The sequence below is a fragment of the Oncorhynchus nerka genome, linkage group LG27 (assembly GCF_034236695.1).
Source record: "Oncorhynchus nerka isolate Pitt River linkage group LG27, Oner_Uvic_2.0, whole genome shotgun sequence".
Taxonomy (NCBI): domain Eukaryota; kingdom Metazoa; phylum Chordata; class Actinopteri; order Salmoniformes; family Salmonidae; genus Oncorhynchus; species Oncorhynchus nerka.
In genome coordinates this window covers 98109203-98132246 of record NC_088422.1, presented here as the reverse complement: position 1 = coordinate 98132246, position 23044 = coordinate 98109203, and the positions used below count along the sequence as shown (strand labels likewise).

Here is a 23044-nt window from a genome sequence, read left to right as displayed (position 1 = left end):
TATAACAGTGTTATTACAGTGTTATAACCTCCCCTCACCGTTTCAGACAGGCCGTCTCCAGGTTGAACATGGTATTACAGTGTTATAACCTCCCCTCACCGTTTCAGACAGGCCGTCTCCAGGTTGAAGATGTTATTACAGTGTTATAACCTCCCCTCACCGTTTCAGACAGGCCGTCTCCAGGTTGAAGATGTTATTACAGTGTTATAACCTCCCCTCACCATTTCAGACAGGCCGTCTCCAGGTTGAACATGGTATTACAGTGTTATAACCTCCCCTCACCGTTTCAGACAGGCCATCTCCAGGTTGAACATGGTATTACAGTGTTATAACCTCCCCTCACCGTTTCAGACAGGCAGTCTCCAGGTTGAAGATGTCAAAGTCCCAGGAGTCTTCATTCTCCATTGTCTGGGCAACGTGAGGAGGGATGTCATTCAACGACAGGGGCATGGCTAGGTGACTTGGGAGGTGGGGCTCTGAGAGGGGGACGGTGCGGGGGTGAGGAGAGGGGGAGATGTTGGGGAGAGAGAGAGAGACAAATCAAAACGGCGCTTTACGTGATCAACATCATTATCGTAATCATCATCTTCATCACTATGCCAGGAGAGGAATACTGTACGTACGTTTCGCAGCAAAGATGTATTCGTTTCCTGATAATCTGCGCAAGCCATCCTGTGAAAGAATAAGAGAGAGAGAGAAAGAGAGAGAGAGAGAGAAAGAGAGAGAGAGAGATAGAAAAGAGAGAGAAAGAAAAAGAGAGAGAAGAAGAGAGAAAGAGAGAGAGAGAGAGAGAGAGAGAGAGAGAGAGAGAGAGAGAAAGAGAGAGAGAGAGAGAATGAGAGAGAGAGAGAGAGAATGAGAGAGAGAGAGAAAGAGAGAGAGAGAGAAAGAGAGAGAGAGAGACAAACAGAGAGAATAATAATTATATCAGTCCATAGTTTCAGACACTGTCAAATTAAATGAATGTCAAGAAACTACTACGCCCAATCCATAACCATGTACCACTTTAATAGACTACAGCTCAGCATTCAACACCATAGTACCCTCCAAGCTCATCATCAAGCTGGAGGTGAAGGTGCAACAGAACCTCTTCAACCTCAGGAGACTGAAGAAATGTGGCTTGTCACCTAAAACCCTGACAAACTTTTACAGATGCACAATCGAGAGCATCCTGTCAGGCTGTATCACCGCCTGGTACGGCAACTGCACCACCCTGAACCGCAAGGCTCTCCAGAGGGTGGTGTGGTCTGCACAACGCATCACCGGGGGATAACTACCTGCCCTCCAGGACACCTACAGCACCCGATGTCACAGGAAGGCCAAAAAGATCAAGGACAACAACCACCCGAGCTACTGCCTGTTCACCCCGCTACCATCCAGAAGGCGAGGTCAGTATAGGTGCATCAAAGCTGGGACCAAGAGAAAGAAAAACAGCTTCTATCTCAAGGCCACAGCCAACTTAACATGTGTAAATATTAGTATGAACATAACAAGATGAGACACAGACATGTGACTAACAGAAATTAAATAATGTGTCCCTGAACAAAGGGAGGGGGGGAGGGTCAAAATCAAAAGTAACAGTCAGTATCTGTTGTGGCCACCAGCTGCATTATGTACTGCAGTGCATCTCCTCCTCGTGGACTGCACCAGATTTGCCAGTTCTTGCTGTGTGATGTTACCCCACTCTTCCACCAAGGCACCTTCAAGTTCCCAGACATTTCTGGGGGGGAAAGGCCCTAGCCCTCACCCTCCGATCCAACAGGTCCCAGACATTTCTGGGGGAAAGGCCCTAGCCCTCACCCTCCGATCCAACAGGTCCCAGACATTTCTGGGGGAAAGGCCCTAGCCCTCACCCTCCGATCCAACAGGTCCCAGACATTTCTGCGGGGAAAGGCCCTAGCCCTCACCCTCCGATCCAACAGGTCCCAGACATTTCTGCGGGGAAAGGCCCTAGCCCTCACCCTCCGATCCAACAGGTCCCAGACATTTCTGGGGGAAAGGCCCTAGCCCTCACCCTCCGATCCAACAGGTCCCAGACATTTCTGGGGGAAAGGCCCTAGCCCTCACCCTCCAATCCAACAGGTCCCAGACATTTCTGGGGGAAAGGCCCTAGCCCTCACCCTCCGATACAACAGGTCCCAGACATTTCTGGGGGAAAGGCCCTAGCCCTCACCCTCCGATACAACAGGTCCCAGACATTTCTGGGGGAAAGGCCCTAGCCCTCACCCTCCGATACAACAGGTCCCAGACGTGCTCAATGGGATTGAGATCCGGGCTCTTCGCTGGCCATGGCAGAACACTGACATTCCTGTTTTGAAGGCAATCACGCACAGAACGAGCAGTATGGCTGGTGGCATTGTCATGTTGGAGGGTCATGTCAGGATGAGCCTGCAGGAAGGGTACCACATGAGGGAGGAGGATGTCTTCCCTGTAACGCACAGTGTTGGGATTGCCTGCAATGACAGCAAGTTCAGTCCGATGATGCTGTGACATACCGGCCCATGACAGAACCTCCACCTCCAAATCGATCCCACTCCAGAGTACAGGCCTCTGTGTAACGCTCATTCCTTCGACGATAAACGCGAATCCGACCATCACCCCTGGTGAGACAAAACCACGACTCGTCAGGGAAGAGCACTTTTTGCCAGTCCTGTCTGGTCCGACGACGGAGGGGTTTGTGCCCAGAGGCGACGTTGTTGCCGGTGATGTCTTTTGTGGACCTGCCTTACAAGCCCTCAGTCCAGCCTCTCTCAGCCTATTGCGGACAGTCTGAGCACTGACGGAGGGTGTATTGTGTATTCCTGGTGTAACTCGGGCGATTGTTGTTGCCATCCTGTATCCTGTACCGATCCTGTGCAGGTGTCGTTGCCGTCCTGTATCCTGTACCGATCCTGTGCAGGTGTTGTTGCCATCCTGTATCCTGTACCGATCCTGTGCAGGTGTCGTTGCCATCCTGTATCCTGTACCGATCCTGTGCAGGTGTTGTTGCCATCCTGTATCCTGTACCGATCCTGTGCAGGTGTCGTTGCCATCCTGTATCCTGTACCGATCCTGTGCAGGTGTTGTTGTCATCCTGTACCTGTACCGATCCTGTGCAGGTGTCGTTGCCGTCCTATATCCTGTACCGATCCTGTGCAGGTGTCGTTGCCGTCCTGTATCCTGTACCGATCCTGTGCAGGTGTCGTTGCCGTCCTGTATCCTGTACCGATCCTGTGCAGGTGTTGTTGCCGTCCTGTATCCTGTACCGATCCTGTGCAGGTGTCGTTGCCATCCTGTATCCTGTACCGATCCTGTGCAGGTGTTGTTGCCGTCCTGTATCTGTCCCACAGATGTGATGTTCGGATGTACCGATCCTGTGCAGGTGTTGTTACACGTGGTCTGCCACTGCGAGGAGGATCAGCTGTCCGTCCTGTCTCCCCTGTAGCGCTGTCTTGCCGACCGTCTGCAAGCTGTAAGTGACTTAACGAACCGTTCCACAGGTGCATGTTCATTCATTGTTTATGGTTCATTGAACAAGCATGGGAAACAGTGTTTAAACCCTTTACAATGAACATCTGTGAAGTTATTTGGATTTTTACAAATGATCTTTGAAAGACAGGGTCCTGAAAAAGGGACGTTTCTGTTTTTATGTATATACTGTACCTTATACCATCTATTGCACCTTGCCTATGCCGCTCGGCCATCGCTCATCCATATATTTATATGTACATATTCTTATTCCATCCCTTTACATTTGTGTGTATTAGGTAGTTGTTGTGGAATTGTTAGATATTACTGCACTGTCGGAACTAGAAGCACAAGCATTTCACTACACTCACATTAACATCTGCTAACCGTGTGTATGTGACCAATAACATCTGCTAACCGTGTGTATGTGACCAATAACATCTACTAACCATGTGTATGTGACCAATGACATCTACTAACCAATAACATCTTTGAATGTGACCAATTGCATCTGTGAATGTGACCAATAGCATCTGTGAATGTGATTTAGGCGTTTCCTCATCCGTCTTCTTCCTATCACCAGACAGACATGTAATGAATTACAACTAAACCCCTTGTTCCTCCATCTTGTTTCAGACTTCATTCACGATTCACAGAAAAGCCGTCCTAACGTTGCAGCCCAAGCTAAGTCTGTGTAATCAAACTAGTATCTGGTTTGGAGAATGATGACCACCATATGTGTGGCCCCGTACAGCGGTGTCCAAACGGACGTCCAAAGGGACATCGGTCCAAAGGGACAACGGTCCAAACGGACATCGGTCCAAAGGGACCATGTCTATGTGCCAACGCAAGTCAATGGATGAATCTCTCCCAAAACCCTCAGGACTGTTCCTGTTGTCGTCACCACAGCTAGTTACGCTGCAGCACGTTGTGAATGGGTATTGGCAGCTACAGCATCTGTAGTGTGTGTGTGTGTGTGTGTGTGTGTGTGTACGTGTGTGTGTGTGTGTGTGTTCCTCTTGTTGTCGCCACAGCTAGTTACACTGCAGCACGTTGTGAATGGGTATTGGCAGCTACAGCATCTGTAGTGTGTGTGTGTGTGTGTGTGTGTGTGTGTATGTGTGTGTGTGTGTGTGTGTGTGTGTTCCTCTTGTTGTCGCCACAGCTAGTTACACTGCAGCACGTTGTGAATGGGTATTGGCAGCTACAGCATCTGTAGTGTGTGTGTGTGCGTGTGTGTGTGTGTGTGTGTGTGTGTGTGTGTGTGTGTGTGTGTGTGTGTGTGTGTGTGTACTGTCTCTCTGTGTGTGTGTGTGTGTGTTCCTCTTGTTGTCGCCACAGCACGGTTTGAGTGTGAATGACACATATTCTGACGTGACAGAGATGAACCTCTGTGCTCTAAACTGAATAGCTCTCAGTATCTCCCAGCATGCCTGGGCTGTGGAGTTGTAGGTAACAGGCAGTACCCTCACCAAGGCTACCACAGCATCTGCAGTGTGTACTGTCTGTGTGTGTGTGTGTGTGTGTGTGTGTGTGTCTGTGTGTACTGTCTCTGTGTGTGCGTGTGTGTGTCTGTGTGTGTACTGTCTCTGTGTGTGTGTGTGTGTGTGTGTGTGTGTGTGTGTGTGTGTGTGTGTGTGTGTCACTGAGAGACAGAGGAGTGAGTGTTTACTTAGCGAGTGAGAAAGGAAGAGGAGTAGGGTTCACCTTTGACCCCTACATTGTCAGATCGCAGCGTTGCTTCTGTACACAGCAGCTATTTAAAGACCGTCCTCGCCTGATTCCACAACAGCTCAGCGCCGCTTTGAACAGCCTGTCTGTGGTGCTATTCGCTCAGTGCAGAACTACAGTACCTGTCTGTGGTGCTATCCGCTCAGTGCAGAACTACAGTACCTGTCTGTGGTGCTATCCGCTCAGTGCAGAACTACAGTACCTGTCTGTGGTGCTCAGTGCAGAACTACAGTACCTGTCTGTGGTGCTATCCGCTCAGTGCTAGAACTACAGTACCTGTCTGTGGTGCTATCCGCTCAGTCCAGAACTACAGTACCTGTCTGTGGTGCTATCCGCTCAGTGCAGAACTACAGTACCTGTCTGTGGTGCTCAGTGCAGAACTACAGTACCTGTCTGTGGTGCTATCCGCTCAGTGCTAGAACTACAGTACCTGTCTGTGGTGCTATCCGCTCAGTGCAGAACTACAGTACCTGTCTGTGGTGCTATCCGCTCAGTGCAGAACTACAGTACCTGTCTGTGGTGCTATCCGCTCAGTGCAGAACTACAGTACCTGTCTGTGGTGCTATCCGCTCAGTGCAGAACTACAGTACCTGTCTGTGGTGCTATCCGCTCAGTGCAGAACTACAGTACCTGTCTGTGGTGCTATCCGCTCAGTGCAGAACTACAGTACCGGCCCAGAATACATCACTGTCGTACCAAAGCAGTTTAGGGTGGAACAAAACATCGGACTCCACAGAGAAATCCTAATAGTAAACATATTGAACCCATTACAAGCTACATACATAATGATCTGGAACACAAGATAACACTACCATTCAGATAGTTCACCTTCTCTGATTTCATCTCTGTCTCCCTCTCTCACCCTCCCCCTCTCTCTCTCCCTCTCTCCCCCTCCCTCCCTCTCTCTCTCCCCTCCCTCCCTCTCTCCCTCCCTCCCTCCCCCTCCCTCCCTCCTCTCCCCCCCTCCCTCCCTCCCTCCCTCCCTCCCTCTCTCCCCCTCCCTCTCTCCCCCTCCCTCCCTCTCTCCCTCCCTCCCTCCCTCCCTCCCCCTCCCTCTCCCTCCCTCCCTCTCTCTCTCTCTCTCTCTCTCTCCCTCTCTCCCTCTCTCTCCCTCTCTCCCCCTCCCTCCCTCTCTCTCCCTCCCTCTCTCCCCCTCCCTCCCTCTCTCTTTCCCTCCCTCTCTCTCTCTTTCCCTCCCTCCAATCCTCTGTCAGTCTGTGTTAAAGTAAATAATTCTCATTCATCTAGTCTTCCTAAGAACAGGATGTTTCTAGACTGCTGGAGTCCAGAGGGAGACAGGAGTGTCAGCCAGTGTGTATGTTTCAGTGTGTGTATGTTTCAGTGTGTGTGTGTTTCAGTGTGTGTTTCTGTTTCAGTGTGTGTGTTTTAGTGTGTGTTTCTGTTTCAGTGTGTGTGTGTGATTCAGTGTGTGTGTGTTTCAGTGTGTATGTTTCAGTGTGTGTGTGTTTCAGTGTGTATGTTTCAGTGTGTGTGTGTTTCAGTGTGTATGTTTCAGTGTGTGTGTTTCAGTGTGTATGTTTCAGGGTGTATGTTTCAGTGTGTGTGTGTTTCAGTCTGTGTGTGTTTCAGTGTGTGTGTGTTTCAGTGTGTATGTTTCAGTGTGTGTGTGTGTGTTTCAGTGTGTGTGTGTTTCAGTGTGTATGTTTCAGTGTGTGTGTGATTCAGTGTGTGTGTGTTTCAGTGTGTGTGTGTTTCAGTGTGTATGTTTCAGTGTGTGTGTGTTTCAGTGTGTGTGTGTTTCAGTGTGTATGTTTCAGTGTGTGTGTGTTTCAGTGTGTGTGTGTTTCAGTGTGTGTATGTTTCAGTGTGTGTTTCAGTGTGTATGTTTCAGTGTGTGTGTTTCAGTGTGTATGTTTCAGTGTGTGTTTCAGTGTGTGTGTGTTCCAGTGTGTGTGTGTTTCAGTGTGTGTATGTTTCAGTGTGTGTTTCAGTGTGTGTGTGTGTTTCAGTGTGTGTGTGTTTCAGTGTGTGTGTGTTTCAGTGTGTGTTTCAGTGTGTGTGTATCAGTGTGTGTGTGTTTCAGTGTGTGTATGTTTCAGTGTGTGTGTGATTCAGTGTGTGTGTGTTTCAGTGTGTGTGTGTTTCAGTGTGTGTGTGTGTTTCAGTGTGTGTGTGTTTCAGTGTGTGTGTGTTTCAGTGTGTGTGTGTGTTTCAGTGTGTGTGTGTTTCAGTGTGTGTGTGTTTCAGTGTGTGTGTGTTTCAGTGTGTGTATGTTTCAGTGTGTGTGTGATTCAGTGTGTGTGTGTTTCAGTGTGTGTGTGTTTCAGTGTGTGTGTGTTTCAGTGTGTGTGTGTTTCAGTGTGTATGTTTCAGTGTGTGTGTGTTTCAGTGTGTGTGTGTTTCAGTGTGTGTATGTTTCAGTGTGTGTGTGTTTCAGTGTGTGTGTGTTTCAGTGTGTGTATGTTTCAGTGTGTGTTTCAGTGTGTGTGTTTCAGTGTGTGTGTTTCAGTGTGTATGTTTCAGTGTGTGTTTCAGTGTGTGTGTGTTTCAGTGTGTGTGTGTTTCAGTGTGTGTTTCAGTGTGTGTATGTTTCAGTGTGCGTTTCAGTGTGTGTGTGTTTCAGTGTGTGTGTGTTTCAGTGTGTGTGTTTCAGTGTGTGTGTGTTTCAGTGTGTGTATGTTTCAGTGTGTGTTTCAGTGTGTGTGTGTGTGTTTCAGTGTGTGTGTGTTTCAGTGTGTGTGTGTGTTTCAGTGTGTGTATGTTTCAGTGTGTGTGTGTTTCAGTGTGTGTGTATGTTTCAGTGTGTATGTTTCAGTGTGTGTGTGTTTCAGTGTGTGTGTATGTTTCAGTGTGTGTGTGTGTGGCCTATCCTCTCCAGTTACTGGAGCACAAAGGACAATCTAACACTTCCTCTGGGGCAGCAGCCAAGACTGCCAACTTGGCACTCTCTCTCTACTCTGCTACGGCCGCGTACACACACACACGCACGCGCACACACACACACACACACAGTAAACAGAGATATACACAGGCTCACGTACACTTCACTGTACACAGGCGTGCATGCACACACTTCCTCCTTAGTGCCCAGCTGAGGAGAGTAGAGCTCTGCATCTATTGACCCCTAACCCCCGACCTTTACCGTCATCAGTCCTCCCACCAGGTCGTTAGTATGAGGGTCTTCCTCCTTGGTGCCCAGCTGAGGAGAGTAGAGCTCTGTGGTCCTCAGGATCTCCAGGACCCGGTCCAGGGCCTCTGCTACGGGCATTGGACTAGACTCCTGGGCTGCGTTGATGATGTTGATCACCTGAAGGGTGAATGGTAACACAGATATCATGGTTAGATAGATATATCATGGTTAGATAGAGAGATATCATGGTTAGATAGAGATATATCATGGTTAGATAGAGAGATATCATGGGTAGATAGAGAGATATCATGGTTAGATAGAGATATATCATGGTTAGATAGAGAGATATCATGTTTAGATAGAGAGAGAGAAAGATATCATGGTTAGATAGAGAGAGAGAAAGATATAATGTTAGATAGAGAGAAAGATAGCATGGTTAGATAGAGAGAAAGATATCATGGTTAGATAGAGAGAAAGATATCATGTTAGAGAGAGAGAAAGATATCATGGGTAGATAGAGATATCATGGGTAGATAGAGATATCATGGGTAGATAGAGATATCATGGTTAGATAGAGAGATATCATGGTTAGATAGAGAGATATCATGGTTAGATAGAGAGATATCATGGTTAGATAGAGAGATATCATGGTTAGATAGAGATATATCATGTTAGAGAGAGAGAAAGAAAGATATCATATTAGAGAGAGAGAAAGAAAGATATCATGATTAAAGAGAGAAAGAAATATATCATGTTAGAGAGATAGAGAGAAAGATATCATGTTTAGATAGAGAGAGAGATATCATGTTTAGATAGAGAGAAAGATATCATGTTTAGATAGAGAGAGAGAAAGATATCATGGTTAGATAGAGAGAGAGAAAGATATCATGTTTAGATAGAGAGAGAGAGATATCATGTTTAGATAGAGAGAAAGATATCATGTTTAGATAGAGAGATATCATGGTTAGATAGAGAGATATCATGGTTAGATAGAGAGATATCATGGTTAGATAGAGAGATATCATATCATGGTTAGATAGAGAGATATCATGGTTAGATAGAGAGATATCATGGTTAGATAGAGATATATCATGTTAGAGAGAGAGAAAGATATCATATTAGAGAGAGAGAAAGAAAGATATCATGATTAAAGAGAGAAAGAAATATATCATGTTAGAGAGATAGAGAGAAAGATATCATGTTTAGATAGAGAGAGAGATATCATGTTTAGATAGAGAGAAAGATATCATGTTTAGATAGAGAGAGAGAAAGATATCATGGTTAGATAGAGAGAGAAAGATATCATGTTTAGATAGAGAGAGAGATATCATGTTTAGATAGAGAGAGAGATATCATGTTTAGATAGAGAGAAAGATATCATGTTTAGATAGAGAGAGAGAAAGATATCATGGTTAGATAGAGAGAGAGAAAGATATCATGTTTAGATAGAGAGAGAGAAAGATATCATGGTTAGATAGAGAGAGAGAAAGATATCATGTTTAGATAGAGAGAGAGAGATATCATGTTTAGATAGAGAGAAAGATATCATGTTTAGATAGAGAATATCATGAGATAGAAAATATCATGTTTAGATAGATAGATATCATGTTTAGATAGAGAGAAAGATATCATGGTTAGATAGAGAGAGAGAAAGATATCATGTTTAGATAGAGAGAGAGAAAGATATCATGGTTAGATAGAGAGAGAGAAAGATATCATGGTTAGATAGAGAGAGAGAAAGATATAATGTTAGATAGAGAGAAAGATATCTTGGTTAGATAGAGAGAAAGATATCATGGTTAGATAGAGAGAAAGATATCATGGTTAGATAGAGAGAAAGATATCATGGTTAGATAGAGAGAAAGATATCATGGTTAGATAGAGAGAAAGATATCATGTTAGAGAGAGAGAGAGAAAGATATCATGTTTAGATAGAGAGAAAGATATCATGTTAGAGAGAGAGAGAGAGAGAGAGATATCATGGTTAGATAGAGATAAAGATATCATGGTTAGATAGAGAGAGAGAAAGATATCATGTTAGATAGAGAGAAAGATATCATGGTTTAGATCATGTTAGAGAGAGAGAAAGATATCATGTTAGATAGAGAGAAAGATATCATGGTTAGAGAGAGAAAGATATCATGGTTAGATAGAGAGAGAGAAAGATATAATGTTAGATAGAGAGAAAGATATCTTGGTTAGATAGAGAGAAAGATATCATGGTTAGATAGAGAGAAAGATATCATGTTAGAGAGAGAGAGAGAAAGATATCATGTTTAGATAGAGAGAAAGATATCATGTTAGAGAGAGAGAAAGATATCATGGTTAGATAGAGAGAAAGATACCATGTTAGAGAGAGAGAGAGAAAGATATCATGTTTAGATAGAGAGAAAGATATCATGGTTAGATAGAGAGAAAGATATCATGGTTAGATAGAGAGAAAGATATCATGTTAGAGAGAGAGAGAGAAAGATATCATGTTTAGATAGAGAGAAAGATATCATGTTAGAGAGAGAGATATCATGGTTAGATAGAGATAAAGATATCATGGTTAGATAGAGAGAGAGAAAGATATCATGTTAGATAGAGAGAGAGAAAGATGTCATGGTTAGATAGAGAGAAAGATATCATGTTAGAGAGAGAGAGAGAGATATCATGTTTAGATAGAGAGAGAGAAAGATATCATGGTTAGATAGAGAGAGAGATATCATGTTAGAGAGAGAGAGAGATATCATGGTTAGATAGAGAGAGAGAAAGATATCATGGTTAGATAGAGAGAGAGATATCATGGTTAGATAGAGAGAGAGAAAGATATCATGGTTAGATAGAGAGAGAGAAAGATATCATGTTTAGATAGAGAGAGAGAAAGATATCATGTTTAGATAGAGAGAGAGAAAGATATCATGTTTAGATAGAGAGAGAGAGGCAACACAATAAAACCTGAATTATAAAGTAGCAGAGGTTGAATTTACTGAACTCTTTATGAAACATTTATTACAACTTGTTTCTACTACAGAGACTGAGGAGAGGCGGGACAATGGTAGTTCCTACTGCCAGAACTAAAGACAGACAGACAGGCAGGCAGACAGACAGACAGACAGACAGACAGACAGACAGACAGACAGACAGACAGACAGACAGACATATCAACACAAACATCAGCAGCTCCTCCATTGCTTTATTCTAGGAGGGAACAGCTACAGGGATTGACTAGTGTCATGTGACAGAACCTTGGCGACTAGGAGTGGTCATGTGACAGAACCTTGAGGACTAGGAGTGGTCATGTGACAGAACCTTGAGGACTAGGAGTGGTCATGTGACAGAACTTAAAGTACCACAGATATCCTATATGACTATATGACTGTATGACTGTGTAGTAAATGAGTTGTGTAAGTCATTGTATGAAACGTAGGCACCTTGGTGATTGGAGCTTCGATGGTCATGGAGTGGATTCTGGCCATGGAGGAGTGTCTTCTCTGGGAACTGCCTGGAAACATGAGGACAAACTCAACCACCACTGAGCTTTATACCCAACTGATACGTTCAGCAGCCAATAACACAGGACTGTTTTACTAGTTTTACTAACGGGAACCAGCCTGCATTAAATGAGGTCTACACAGTGACTAAAAGAGGAAAGTAGGAGAGACGAGGAGAGGAAGAGGAGGAGAGACATGGAGAGACGTGGAGAGGAAGATCAGGAGAGGAAGACGAGGAGAGGCGAGGAAGACGAGGAGAAGAAGACGAGGAGAGGAAGACGAGGAGAGTAAGACGAGGAGTGGAAGACGAGGAGAGGAAGACGAGGAGAAGAAGACGAGGAGAGGAAGACGAGGAGAGGAAGACGAGGAGAGGAAGACGAGGAGAAGAAGACGAGGAGAGGAAGACGAGGAGAGGGAAGACGAGGAGAGGAAGACGAGGAGAGACGTGGAGAGGAAGACGAGGAGAGGAAAACGAGGAGAGGAAGACTAGGAGAGGAAGACGAGGAGAGGAAGACGAGGAGAGGAAGACTACCCCGTAGACACCACGAGACTGGCTTGTTCCTCACTAGTCAACATGTCATGATCAGTATCCATCTCCAAAGATGTGTCAAATAAACAAGTAGAATAATAATAGTGATCATGTTCATTTGTAACTCTGTTCTCTAGAATAGTTCCACAGTCTCCCTCTCTGTCCCAGTCCTCTCACCATCCCTCTCTGTCCCAGTCCTCTCACCATCGCTCCCTCGGTCCCTCTCTGTCCCAGTCCTCTCACCATCGCTCCCTCGGTCCCTCTCTGTCCCAGTCCTCTCACCATCGCTCCCTCCCTCCCTTTCTGTCCCAGTCCTCTCACCATCGCTCCCTCTCTGTCCCAGTCCTCCCTCCCTCCCTCCCCTCCTCTCCTCTCCTCTCCTCTCCTCTCCTCTCCTCTCCTCTCTCTCCTCTCCTCTCCTCTCCTCTCCTCTCCTCTCCTCTCACCATCCCTCCCTCCCTCCCTCTCTGTCCCAGTCCTCCCTCCCTCCCTCCCTTCCTCCTCTCCTCTCACCATCCCTCCCTCCCTCCCCCTCCCTCCCCCTCCCTCCCTCCCTCCCTCCCTCCCCTCCCTCCTCTCACCATCCCTCCCTCCCTCCCCCTCAGTCCTCTCACCATCCCTCCCTCCCCCTCAGTCCTCTCACCCTCCCTCCCTCCCTCCCTCAGTCCTCTCACCATCCCTCCCTCCCCCTCAGTCCTCTCACCATCCCTCCCTCCCCCTCTCACCCTCCCTCCCTCCCTCTTCTCCTCTCACCATCGCTCCCTCCCTCCCTCCCTCCTCTCCTCTCACCATCCCTCCCCCTCTCACCCTCCCTCCCTCCCTCCCTCCCTCCCTCCCTCCCTCCCTCTCCTCTCACCATCCCTCCCTCCCTCCTCTCCTCTCCTCTCCCCCTCCCTCCCTCCCTCTCTGTCCCAGTCCTCTCATCATCCCTCCCTCCCTCCTCTCCTCTCACCATCCCTCCCTCCTCTCCTCTCACCATTGCTCCCTCCCTCCCTCCCTCCTCTCCTCTCCTCTCACCATCGCTCCCTCGAGACGTAGTCGATCTGACGTCCAACGAGCCTTTCCTCCGGTCCTTATGCTTACTGGACTGGATGTCTAGGGAGGGGAGAACACACACACACAGTAACACACACACACACACACACAGTAACACACACACACACACGTTTGTTATACTATCCTTGTGGAGACCAAACAATTGATTCCCATTCAAAACCCTGAACCTAATCCCTCATTTAAACCCTAAACCTAATCCCTCATTTAAACCCTAAACCGAATCCCTAATTTAAACCCTAAACCGAATCCCTAATTTAAACCCTAAATCTAACCCCTAATTTAAACCCTAAACCTAACCCCTCATTTAAACCCTAAACCTAATCCCTCATTTAAACCCTAAACCTAATCCCTCATTTAAACCCTAAACCTAATCCCTCATTTAAACCCTAAACCTAATCCCTCATGTAAACCCTAAACCTAATTCCTCATTTAAACCCTAAACCTAATCCCTCATTTAAACCCTAAACCTAATCCCTCATTTAAACCCTAAACCTAATCCCTCATTTAAACCCTAAACCTAATCCCTCATTTAAACCCTAAACCGAATCCCTCATGTAAACCCTAAACCTAATCCCTCATTTAAACCCTAAACCGAATCCCTCAAGTAAACCCTAAACCTAACCACTAAGCCTAAAATAGCCTTTTTCTTGGTGGGGACTGGAAAAATGTCCCAGTTGTCCGAATTGTCCTTGTTTTACTTCCTTGTGAAGACTTCTGACCCCCACAAGGGAAGAAAACCAAAACACAGAGGTCAACCTTCTAGTTACATGAGTGGTTGTCATGGGAGAGGAACACATCTGACACACATGACAACCAGCCAACTGGCAGGACAATAACACATACCCTACTGCCTCTATAATACTACAAGGTTAGAGGTTTCCCCTTTCCACTGATCTGGGATCAGGTTTCCCCTTTCCACTGATCAGGTTCGGGGTTTCCCCTTACCACTGATCTAGGATCAGGTTTCCCCTTACCACTGATCTGGGATCAGGTTTCCCCTTACCACTGATCTGGGATCAGGTTTCCCCTTACCACTGATCTAGGATCAGGTTTCCCCTTACCACTGATCTGGGATCAGGTTTCTCCTTACCACTGATCTAGGATCAGGTTAGGGGTAGAGATTTCCCCATTACCACTGATCTAGGATCAGGTTAGGGGTTTCTCCTTACCACTGATCTAGGATCAGGTTCCTTACCACTGATCTAGGATCAGGTTAGGGGTTTCTCCTTACCACTGATCTAGGATCAGGTTAGGGGTAGAGGTTTCCCCTTACCACTGATCTAGGATCAGGTTAGAGGTTTCCCCTTACCACTGATCTAGGATCAGGTTAGGTTTCCCTTACCACTGATCTAGGATCAGGTTAGGGGTTTCCCCTTACCACTGATCTAGGATCAGGGTTTCCCCTTACCACTGATCTAGGATCAGGTTAGGGGTAGAGGTTTCCCCTTACCACTGATCTAGGATCAGGTTTCCCCTTACCACTGATCTAGGATCAGGTTAGGGGTTTCCCCTTACCACTGATCTAGGATCAGGTTAGAGGTTTCCCCTTACCACTGATCTAGGATCAGGTTAGGGGTAGAGATTTCCCCTTACCACTGATCTAGGATCAGGTTAGGGTAGAGATTTCTCCCCTTACCACTGATCTAGGATCAGGTTAGGGGTAGAGGTTTCCCCTTACCACTGATCTAGGATCAGGTTAGAGGTTTCCCCTTACCACTGATCTAGGATCAGGTTAGGGGTTTCCCCTTACCACTGATCTAGGATCAGGTTATCACCACTGATCTAGGATCAGGTTAGGGGTAGAGGTTTCCCCTTACCACTGATCTAGGATCAGGTTAGAGGTTTCCCCTTACCACTGATCTAGGATCAGGTTAGGGGTTTCCCCTTATCACTGATCTAGGATCAGGTTAGGGGTAGAGGTTTCCCCTTACCACTGATCTAGGATCAGGGGTAGAGGTTTCCCCTTACTACTGATCTAGGATCAGGTTAGGGGTAGAGGTTTCCCCTTACCACTGATCTAGGACCAGGTTAGGGGTAGAGGTTTCCTCTTACCACTGATCTAGGATCAGGTTAGGGGTAGAGGTTTCCCCTTACCACTGATCTAGGATCAGGTTAGGGGTAGAGGTTTCCTCTTACCACTGATCTAGGACCAGGTTAGGGGTAGAGGTTTCCTCTTACCACTGATCTAGGATCAGGTTAGGGGTAGAGGTTTCCCCTTACCACTGATCTGGGATCAGGTTACACTTATTCCAATCTTAACCTCAACCATTATGGGGATGAACAAACAGCTGACCCTGTGTCAGTGGTAATTTCTTCTCCCACGCTTTCTCAAGGATAACATCAGTAACTGGTAGACACTGTCTAAACATGCATTAGATAATACTCCATTACTCTTCCTTAACTTTAGCTTGTATGCATTGTAGTAAAACATGAGAGAGTGGGAGACAGAGAGAGAGGCAGGGAGTGTAGAGAGAGAGAGTCGGAGGCAGGGAGTGTAGAGAGAGAGAGAGAGAGAGAGAGAGGCAGGGAGTGTAGAGAGAGAGAGAGAGAGGCAGGGAGTGTAGAGAGAGAGAGAGAGGCAGGGAGTGTAGAGAGAGAGAGAGAGACAGGGAGTGTAGAGAGAGAGAGAGAGAGAGAGAGAGAGGGGGCAGGGAGTGTAGAGAGAGAGAAAGAGAGGCAGGGAGTGTAGAGAGAGAGAGAGAAAGAGAGGCAGGGAGTGTAGAGAGAGAGAGAGGCAGGGAGTGTAGAGAGAGAGGGGCAGGGAAAGTAGAGAGAGGGGCAGGGAAAGTAGAGAGAGAGAGAGAGAGGCAGGGAGTGTAGAGAGAGAGAGAGGCAGGGAGATTAGAGAGAGAGAGAGAGAGGCAGGGAGTAGAGAGAGAGAGAGAGGCAGGGAGTGTAGAGAGAGAGAGGGAGAGAGGCAGGGAGTGTAGAGAGAGAGAGGGAGAGAGGCAGGGAGTGTAGAGAGAGAGAGGGAGAGAGGCAGGGAGTGTAGAGAGAGACAGAGAGAGAAAGGGAGAGAGAGAGACGGAGAGAGAGCGAAATAGAGAGAGACAGAGAGAGTAAGTACCTGTCTGAGACTCTGCCTGCACCCGTTCACTGGATGTCTAGAGGGGAGAGAAAAGTGACAGACAGAGAGACAGACAGAGAGACAGACAGAGAGACAGAGAACAGAACATAATCAGGTGACAAAAGAAAGAACTCTTCATCCTGTATTATCTGTTGTGTTCAGGAATCAGCCTCTTACCTTATTCTGATCATGTAAAGGCCTGTGGATAGACACGTAGTGTCTGATTTTACTGTTGAACAAAATATCAACATTATGAATACACTGATAATAGATTACCAAAATATATTGTGCCAAGAAAATCTTTACAATATTTTTTTCTTCTGTTTGAACCATTTGACCACCATCAAATAATTTCCCACATAAACAAATACGGTCATTTATTGAGATGCATCATTTGAACAGCCCTCACCCTCCACTGTATTTTATTGAGACATATGATGTGAACAGCCCTCACCCTCCACTGTATTTTATTGAGACATATGACGTGAACAGCCCTCACCCTCCACTGTATTTTATTGAGACATATGACGTGAACAGCCCTCACCCTCCACTGTATTTTATTGAGACATATGACGTGAACAGTACTCACCCTCCACTGTATTTTATTGAGACATATGACGTGAACAGCCCTCACCCTCCACGTGAACAGCCCTCACCATCCACTGTATTTTATTGAGACATATGACGTGAACAGCCCTCACCCTCCACTGTATTTTATTGAGACATATGACGTGAACAGCCCTCACCCTCCACTGTATTTTATTGAGACATATGACGTGAACAGCCCTCACCCTCCACTGTATTTTATTGAGACATATGACGTGAACAGCCCTCACCCTCCACTGTATTTTATTGAGACATATGACGTGAACAGCCCTCACCCTCCACTGTATTTTATTGAGACACATCATTTGAACAGCCCTCACCCTCCACTGTATTTTATTGAGACATATGACGTGAACAGTACTCACCCTCCACTGTATATTATAGAGACATATGACGTGAACAGTACTCACACTCCACTGTATTTTATTGAGACATATGATGTGAACAGTACTCACCCTCCACTGTATTTTATTGAGACATATGGCGTGAACAATACTCACCCTCCACTGTATTTTATTGAGACATATGATGTGAACAGTACTCACCCTCCACTGTATTTTATTGAGACATATGACGTGAACAGTACTCACCCTCCCTGTCCGATCACAGGTGTGATCTTCACATTTTGTTGGACACTGTCCCCGTTCTTCTTTTTGGCATAATACATCCCCTGCCACTCCTGGGAGGAGAGAGAGAGGAGAGGTGAGGTGAGGTGAGGTGAGGAGAGGAGAGGAGAGGAGAGGAGAGGAGAGGAGAGGAGAGGAGAGGAGAGGAGAGGAGAGGAGAGGAGAGGAGAGGAGAGGAGAGGAGAGAGAGAGAGAGAGAGAGAGAGAGAGAGAAGAGGAGAGGAGAGGAAGAAACAAATGAATAATGAAGGCAGGACAGAGAGACAATTCACTTCATATAATAATATCTACTTAACAGACAGAGCCACCAGAGCCACAAACATCTTCCGAAATGTTTGTAATTAACAGAAAATCTACGGCAGTCTATCAGAACTTTGGTCATTTATACTTGAATAACTTTAAACAATTTATGAGTGTAATATAACTCTTTATATCTGTGTCTATATTGTCCATGACTTTCTAGCTGATTGACCAGATGGTTCAAGAGAAAATAGTCACTTTAATGGAGAAATAAAAACCATCGAATCAACAACGGCTTTATTTTAAATGAACTCTGAAACTCCTCCAACTATTGACTATCTTCACATACCACCGCCAGTTTGACACCAACACATTGTCAACAAATACACGTTGAAATAGACAAATAAATAAAAGTGTGTAAACATAAATAAAGGATATTTAGAATAATGTTTTTACAGCTTTGTCCTTCTATTTATTTTTAAAATATTTTAAAACCATCTTAATGAATTATTTCATTTATTTGACATGTGATAAATTCACACAGAGGGCCAAAGATAATGACAGACACCTGTGATAATCTGAAGTGCCACTAGATGTCTTGTGATAGATGACATAAAATCCACGAAATTCTGGTAGTTTACTGGTAAACTTTCCAGTAATATACCCTTCTCTTTGCAGCCTTATGTGGTCCTCAGGGGAATTGAACCAACAACATGCCGTCCCGCTCTCACCAACTGAACCGCCCAGGACCAATAAACAAAAGTCTGTAGTCTATAATATGTTATAATGAAGAAGTCAATCCAGAGGTCTGATCACCTCAACACCGGGGTCATCCTGTGGCATATCAAACAATAACCACACCCTTTACGGGGCAGGAGAGAACCAAAATGGCGTCCAGTCAGGTTGTTTCATGTGAGACACCCCTGGTGTGGTGTCTGAGGTTCAAAAGGCAGTTTCCTACTGTTCCTCTGTCTGCCTGTGACCTTCTCTGTCTCTGTACTCACACCATAAACCCAGCCAGCATCCAGTGTCTCATCTCACTGCATGAAAAAGGCTTTCTGACCGAGCTGAGGGGGGGGGGGGGGGGGGGGTCAACACACACCTGATATCATAGAGCTGTTATAAGGGCTGGAAATGAACAGATAGATACACACTCACCTTTCCTTTCTGGATGCAGGAGTTTATGGTTTCAAGGAGATCAGGCTTATTCTTTTCACTTTTAGGCACTTCTGTTATTTCCTTCCCTATTAGTTCACCTTGCTGGTAACCCATGATGCTCTCGTAGGCAGGGTTCACATACTGTAGAGGAGAGACGGGGGGAGGGGGGAGACGGGGGAGGGGGGAGAGAGATGGGGAGAGACGGGGGAGAGGGGGGAGACGGGGGGAGACGGGGGGAGAGGAGGGAAGGGGAGACGGAGGGAGACGGGGAGAGAGGGGGGGGGGGGGGAGAGAGGGGGAGAGAGGGGGAGATGAGGGGGAGAGAGAGAGGGGGAGATGAGGGAGAGATACGGGGGGGGAGAGAGGGGGAGAGACGGGGGAGAGAGAGGGGGAGAGACGGGGGAGAGAGAGGGGGGAGAGACGGGGGGAGAGAGAGGGGGAGAGACGGGGGAGAGAGAGGGGAGAGACGGGGGGAGAGAGGGGGGAGAGGGGGAGAGAGAGGGGAGAGAGACGGGGGGAGAGAGAGGGGGAGAGACGGGGGGAGAGAGGGGGAGAGACGGGTAGAGACGGGGAGAGAGGGGGAGAGACGGGGGGAGAGGGAGAGATACATAAAAAAACTGAGAATCAGGCATCATTAGAGATTTTCTGTAAGTCTAACAACACTAGCATCACACACAGTCCTGTGAGGTTAGCTTAGCTCAGCTAGCATAGCCCTTCACACTAGCATCACACACAGTCCTGCGAAGTTAGCTTAGCTCAGCTAGCATAGCTCTTCACACTAGCATTACACACAGTCCTGCGAAGTTAGCTTAGCTCAGCTAGCATAGCTCTCCACACTAGCATCACACACAGTCCTGTGAAGTTAGCTTAGCTCAGCTAGCATAGCTCTTCACATTAGCATCACACACAGTCCTGTGAGGTTAGCTTAGCTCAGCTAGCATAGCTCTTCACACTAGCATCACACACAGTCCTGTGAGGTTAGCTTAGCTCAGCTAGCATAGCTCTTCACAACAGCATCACACACAGTCCTGCATAGCTCTTCACAACAGCATCACACAGTTCAGACAGACAGACGTTCAGACAGACAGAGAACATGATAACACTGCTGGAGATGCTCTGTGTCTGTAGCTGTCTCTCTAGCTGTAGCTGTGTCTCTAGCTGTCTCTCTAGCTGTAGCTGTGTCTCTAGCTGTCTCTCTGTATATAGCTGTCTCTCTAACTGTAGCTGTCTCTCTAACTGTAGCTGTGTCTCTAGCTGTAGCTGTGTCTCTAGCTGTCTCTCTAGCTGTAGCTGTGTCTCTAGCTGTCTCTCTGTCTGTAGCTGTCTCTCTGTCTGTAGCTGTCTCTCTAACTGTAGCTGTCTCTCTAACTGTAGCTGTGTCTCTAGCTGTAGCTGTGTCTCTAGCTGTCTCTCTAGCTGTAGCTGTGTCTCTAGCTGTCTCTCTAGCTGTAGCTGTGTCTCTAGCTGTCTCTCTGTCTGTAGCTGTCTCTAGCTGTCTCTCTAGCTGTAGCTGTGTCTCTAGCTGTAGCTGTGTCTCTAGCTGTAGCTGTGTCTCTAGCTGTGTCTCTAGCTGTAGCTGTGTCTCTAGCCGTCTCTCTAGCTGTAGCTGTCTCTCTAGCTGTAGCTGTGTCTCTAGCTGTAGCTGTGTCTCTAGCTGTAGCTGTGTCTCTAGCTGTAGCTGTGTCTCTAGCTGTCTCTCTAGCTGTAGCTGTCTCTCTAACTGTAGCTGTCTCTCTAACTGTAGCTGTCTCTCTAACTGTAGCTGTCTCTCTAACTGTAGCTGTGTCTCTAGCTGTATCTCTAGCTGTAGCTGTCTCTCTAATTGTAGCTGTCTCTCTAACTGTAGCTGTCTCTCTAACTGTAGCTGTCTCTCTAACTGTAGCTGTGTCTCTAGCTGTCTCTCTAGCTGTAGCTGTGTCTCTAGCTGTAGCTGTGTCTCTAGCTGTAGCTGGGTCTCTAGCTGTCTCTCTAGCTGTAGCTGTGTCTCTAGCCGTCTCTCTAGCTATAGCTGTGTCTCTAGCTGTCTCTCTAGCTGTAGCTGTGTCTCTAGCTGTCTCTCTAGCTGTAGCTGTGTCTCTAGCTGTCTCTCAGTCTGTAGCTGTCTCTCTGTCTGTAGCTGTCTCTCTGTCTGTAGCTGTCTCTCTGTCTGTAGCTGTCTCTCTAACTGTAGCTGTCTCTCTAACTGTAGCTGTCTCTCTAACTGTAGCTGTGTCTCTAGCTGTAGCTGTCTCTCTAGCTGTAGCTGTGTCTCTAGCTGTAGCTGTGTCTCTAGCTGTCTCTCTGTCTGTAGCTGTCTCTCTGTCTGTAGCTGTCTCTCTAACTGTAGCTGTCTCTCTAACTGTAGCTGTCTCTCTAACTGTAGCTGTGTCTCTAACTGTAGCTGTGTCTCTAGCTGTAGCTGGGTCTCTAGCTGTCTCTCTAGCTGTAGCTGTGTCTCTAGCTGTCTCTCTAGCTGTAGCTGTGTCTCTAGCTGTAGCTGTGTCTCTAGCTGTAGCTGTGTCTCTAGCTGTAGCTCTGTATCTAGCTGTCTCTCTAGCTGTAGCTGTGTCTCTAGCTGTAGCTGTGTCTCTAGCTGTAGCTGGGTCTCTAGCTGTCTCTCTAGCTGTAGCTGTGTCTCTAGCTGTCTCTCTAGCTGTAGCTGTGTCTCTAGCTGTAGCTGTGTCTCTAGCTGTAGCTGTGTCTCTAGCTGTAGCTGTGTCTCTAGCCGTCTCTCTAGCTGTAGCTGTGTCTCTAGCTGTCTCTCTAAATGTAGCTGTCTCTCTAGCTGTAGCTGTGTCTCTAGCTGTAGCTGTGTCTCTAGCTGTATCTCTAGCTGTAGCTGTCTCTCTAGCTGTAGCTGTGTCTCTAGCTGTGTCTCTAGCTGTAGCTGTGTCTCTAGCTGTAGCTGGGTCTCTAGCTGTCTCTCTAGCTGTAGCTGTGTCTCTAGCTGTAGCTGTGTCTGTAGCTGTAGCTGTGTCTCTAGCTGTAGCTGTGTCTCTAGCTGTCTCTCTAGCTGTAGCTGTGTCTCTAGCTGTAGCTGGGTCTCTAGCTGTCTCTCTAGCTGTAGCTGTGTCTCTAGCTGTCTCTCTAGCTGTAGCTGTGTCTCTAGCTGTAGCTGTGTCTCTAGCTGTAGCTGTCTCTCTAGCTGTCTCTCTAGCTGTAGCTGTGTCTCTAGCTGTAGCTGTGTCTCTAGCTGTATCTCTAGCTGTAGCTGTCTCTCTGTCTATAGCTGTCTATCTAGCTGTAGCTGTCTCTCTAGCTGTAGCTGTCTCTCTAACTGTAGCTGTCTCTCTAGCTGTAGCTGTGTCTCTAGCTGTCTCTCTAGCTGTAGCTGTGTCTCTAGCTGTCTCTCTGTATATAGCTGTCTCTCTAACTGTAGCTGTCTCTCTAACTGTAGCTGTGTCTCTAGCTGTAGCTGTGTCTCTAGCTGTAGCTGTGTCTCTAGCTGTGTCTCTAGCTGTAGCTGTGTCTCTAGCCGTCTCTCTAGCTGTAGCTGTGTCTCTAGCTGTAGCTGTCTCTCTAGCTGTAGCTGTGTCTCTAGCTGTAGCTGTGTCTCTAGCTGTAGCTGTGTCTCTAGCTGTAGCTGTGTCTCTAGCTGTCTCTCTAGCTGTAGCTGTCTCTCTAACTGTAGCTGTCTCTCTAACTGTAGCTGTCTCTCTAACTGTAGCTGTCTCTCTAACTGTAGCTGTGTCTCTAGCTGTATCTCTAGCTGTAGCTGTCTCTCTAATTGTAGCTGTCTCTCTAACTGTAGCTGTCTCTCTAACTGTAGCTGTCTCTCTAACTGTAGCTGTGTCTCTAGCTGTCTCTCTAGCTGTAGCTGTGTCTCTAGCTGTAGCTGTGTCTCTAGCTGTAGCTGGGTCTCTAGCTGTCTCTCTAGCTGTAGCTGTGTCTCTAGCCGTCTCTCTAGCTATAGCTGTGTCTCTAGCTGTCTCTCTAGCTGTAGCTGTGTCTCTAGCTGTCTCTCTAGCTGTAGCTGTGTCTCTAGCTGTCTCTCGGTCTGTAGCTGTCTCTCTGTCTGTAGCTGTCTCTCTGTCTGTA

The 23044-nt window shown here is 46.8% G+C and overlaps 1 protein-coding gene across 2 annotated transcripts in view; it reads right to left on the bottom strand.

The window, feature by feature from the left end:
- pde8a (phosphodiesterase 8A) overlaps window positions 1–23044 on the bottom strand; it is a 266783-nt gene that overhangs the window by 33269 nt on the left and 210470 nt on the right. For both annotated transcript variants that reach the window (XM_065012412.1, XM_065012413.1), the window contains 9 exons: window positions 19028–19168; window positions 17594–17682; window positions 16575–16626; window positions 16398–16434; window positions 13292–13369; window positions 11686–11756; window positions 8282–8446; window positions 624–672; window positions 344–476 (listed from right to left, as the gene is read on the bottom strand). In XM_065012412.1, the coding sequence (XP_064868484.1) occupies window positions 344–476; window positions 624–672; window positions 8282–8446; window positions 11686–11756; window positions 13292–13369; window positions 16398–16434; window positions 16575–16626; window positions 17594–17682; window positions 19028–19168 (815 nt within the window). The remainder of the gene's footprint in view (window positions 1–343; window positions 477–623; window positions 673–8281; window positions 8447–11685; window positions 11757–13291; window positions 13370–16397; window positions 16435–16574; window positions 16627–17593; window positions 17683–19027; window positions 19169–23044) is intronic.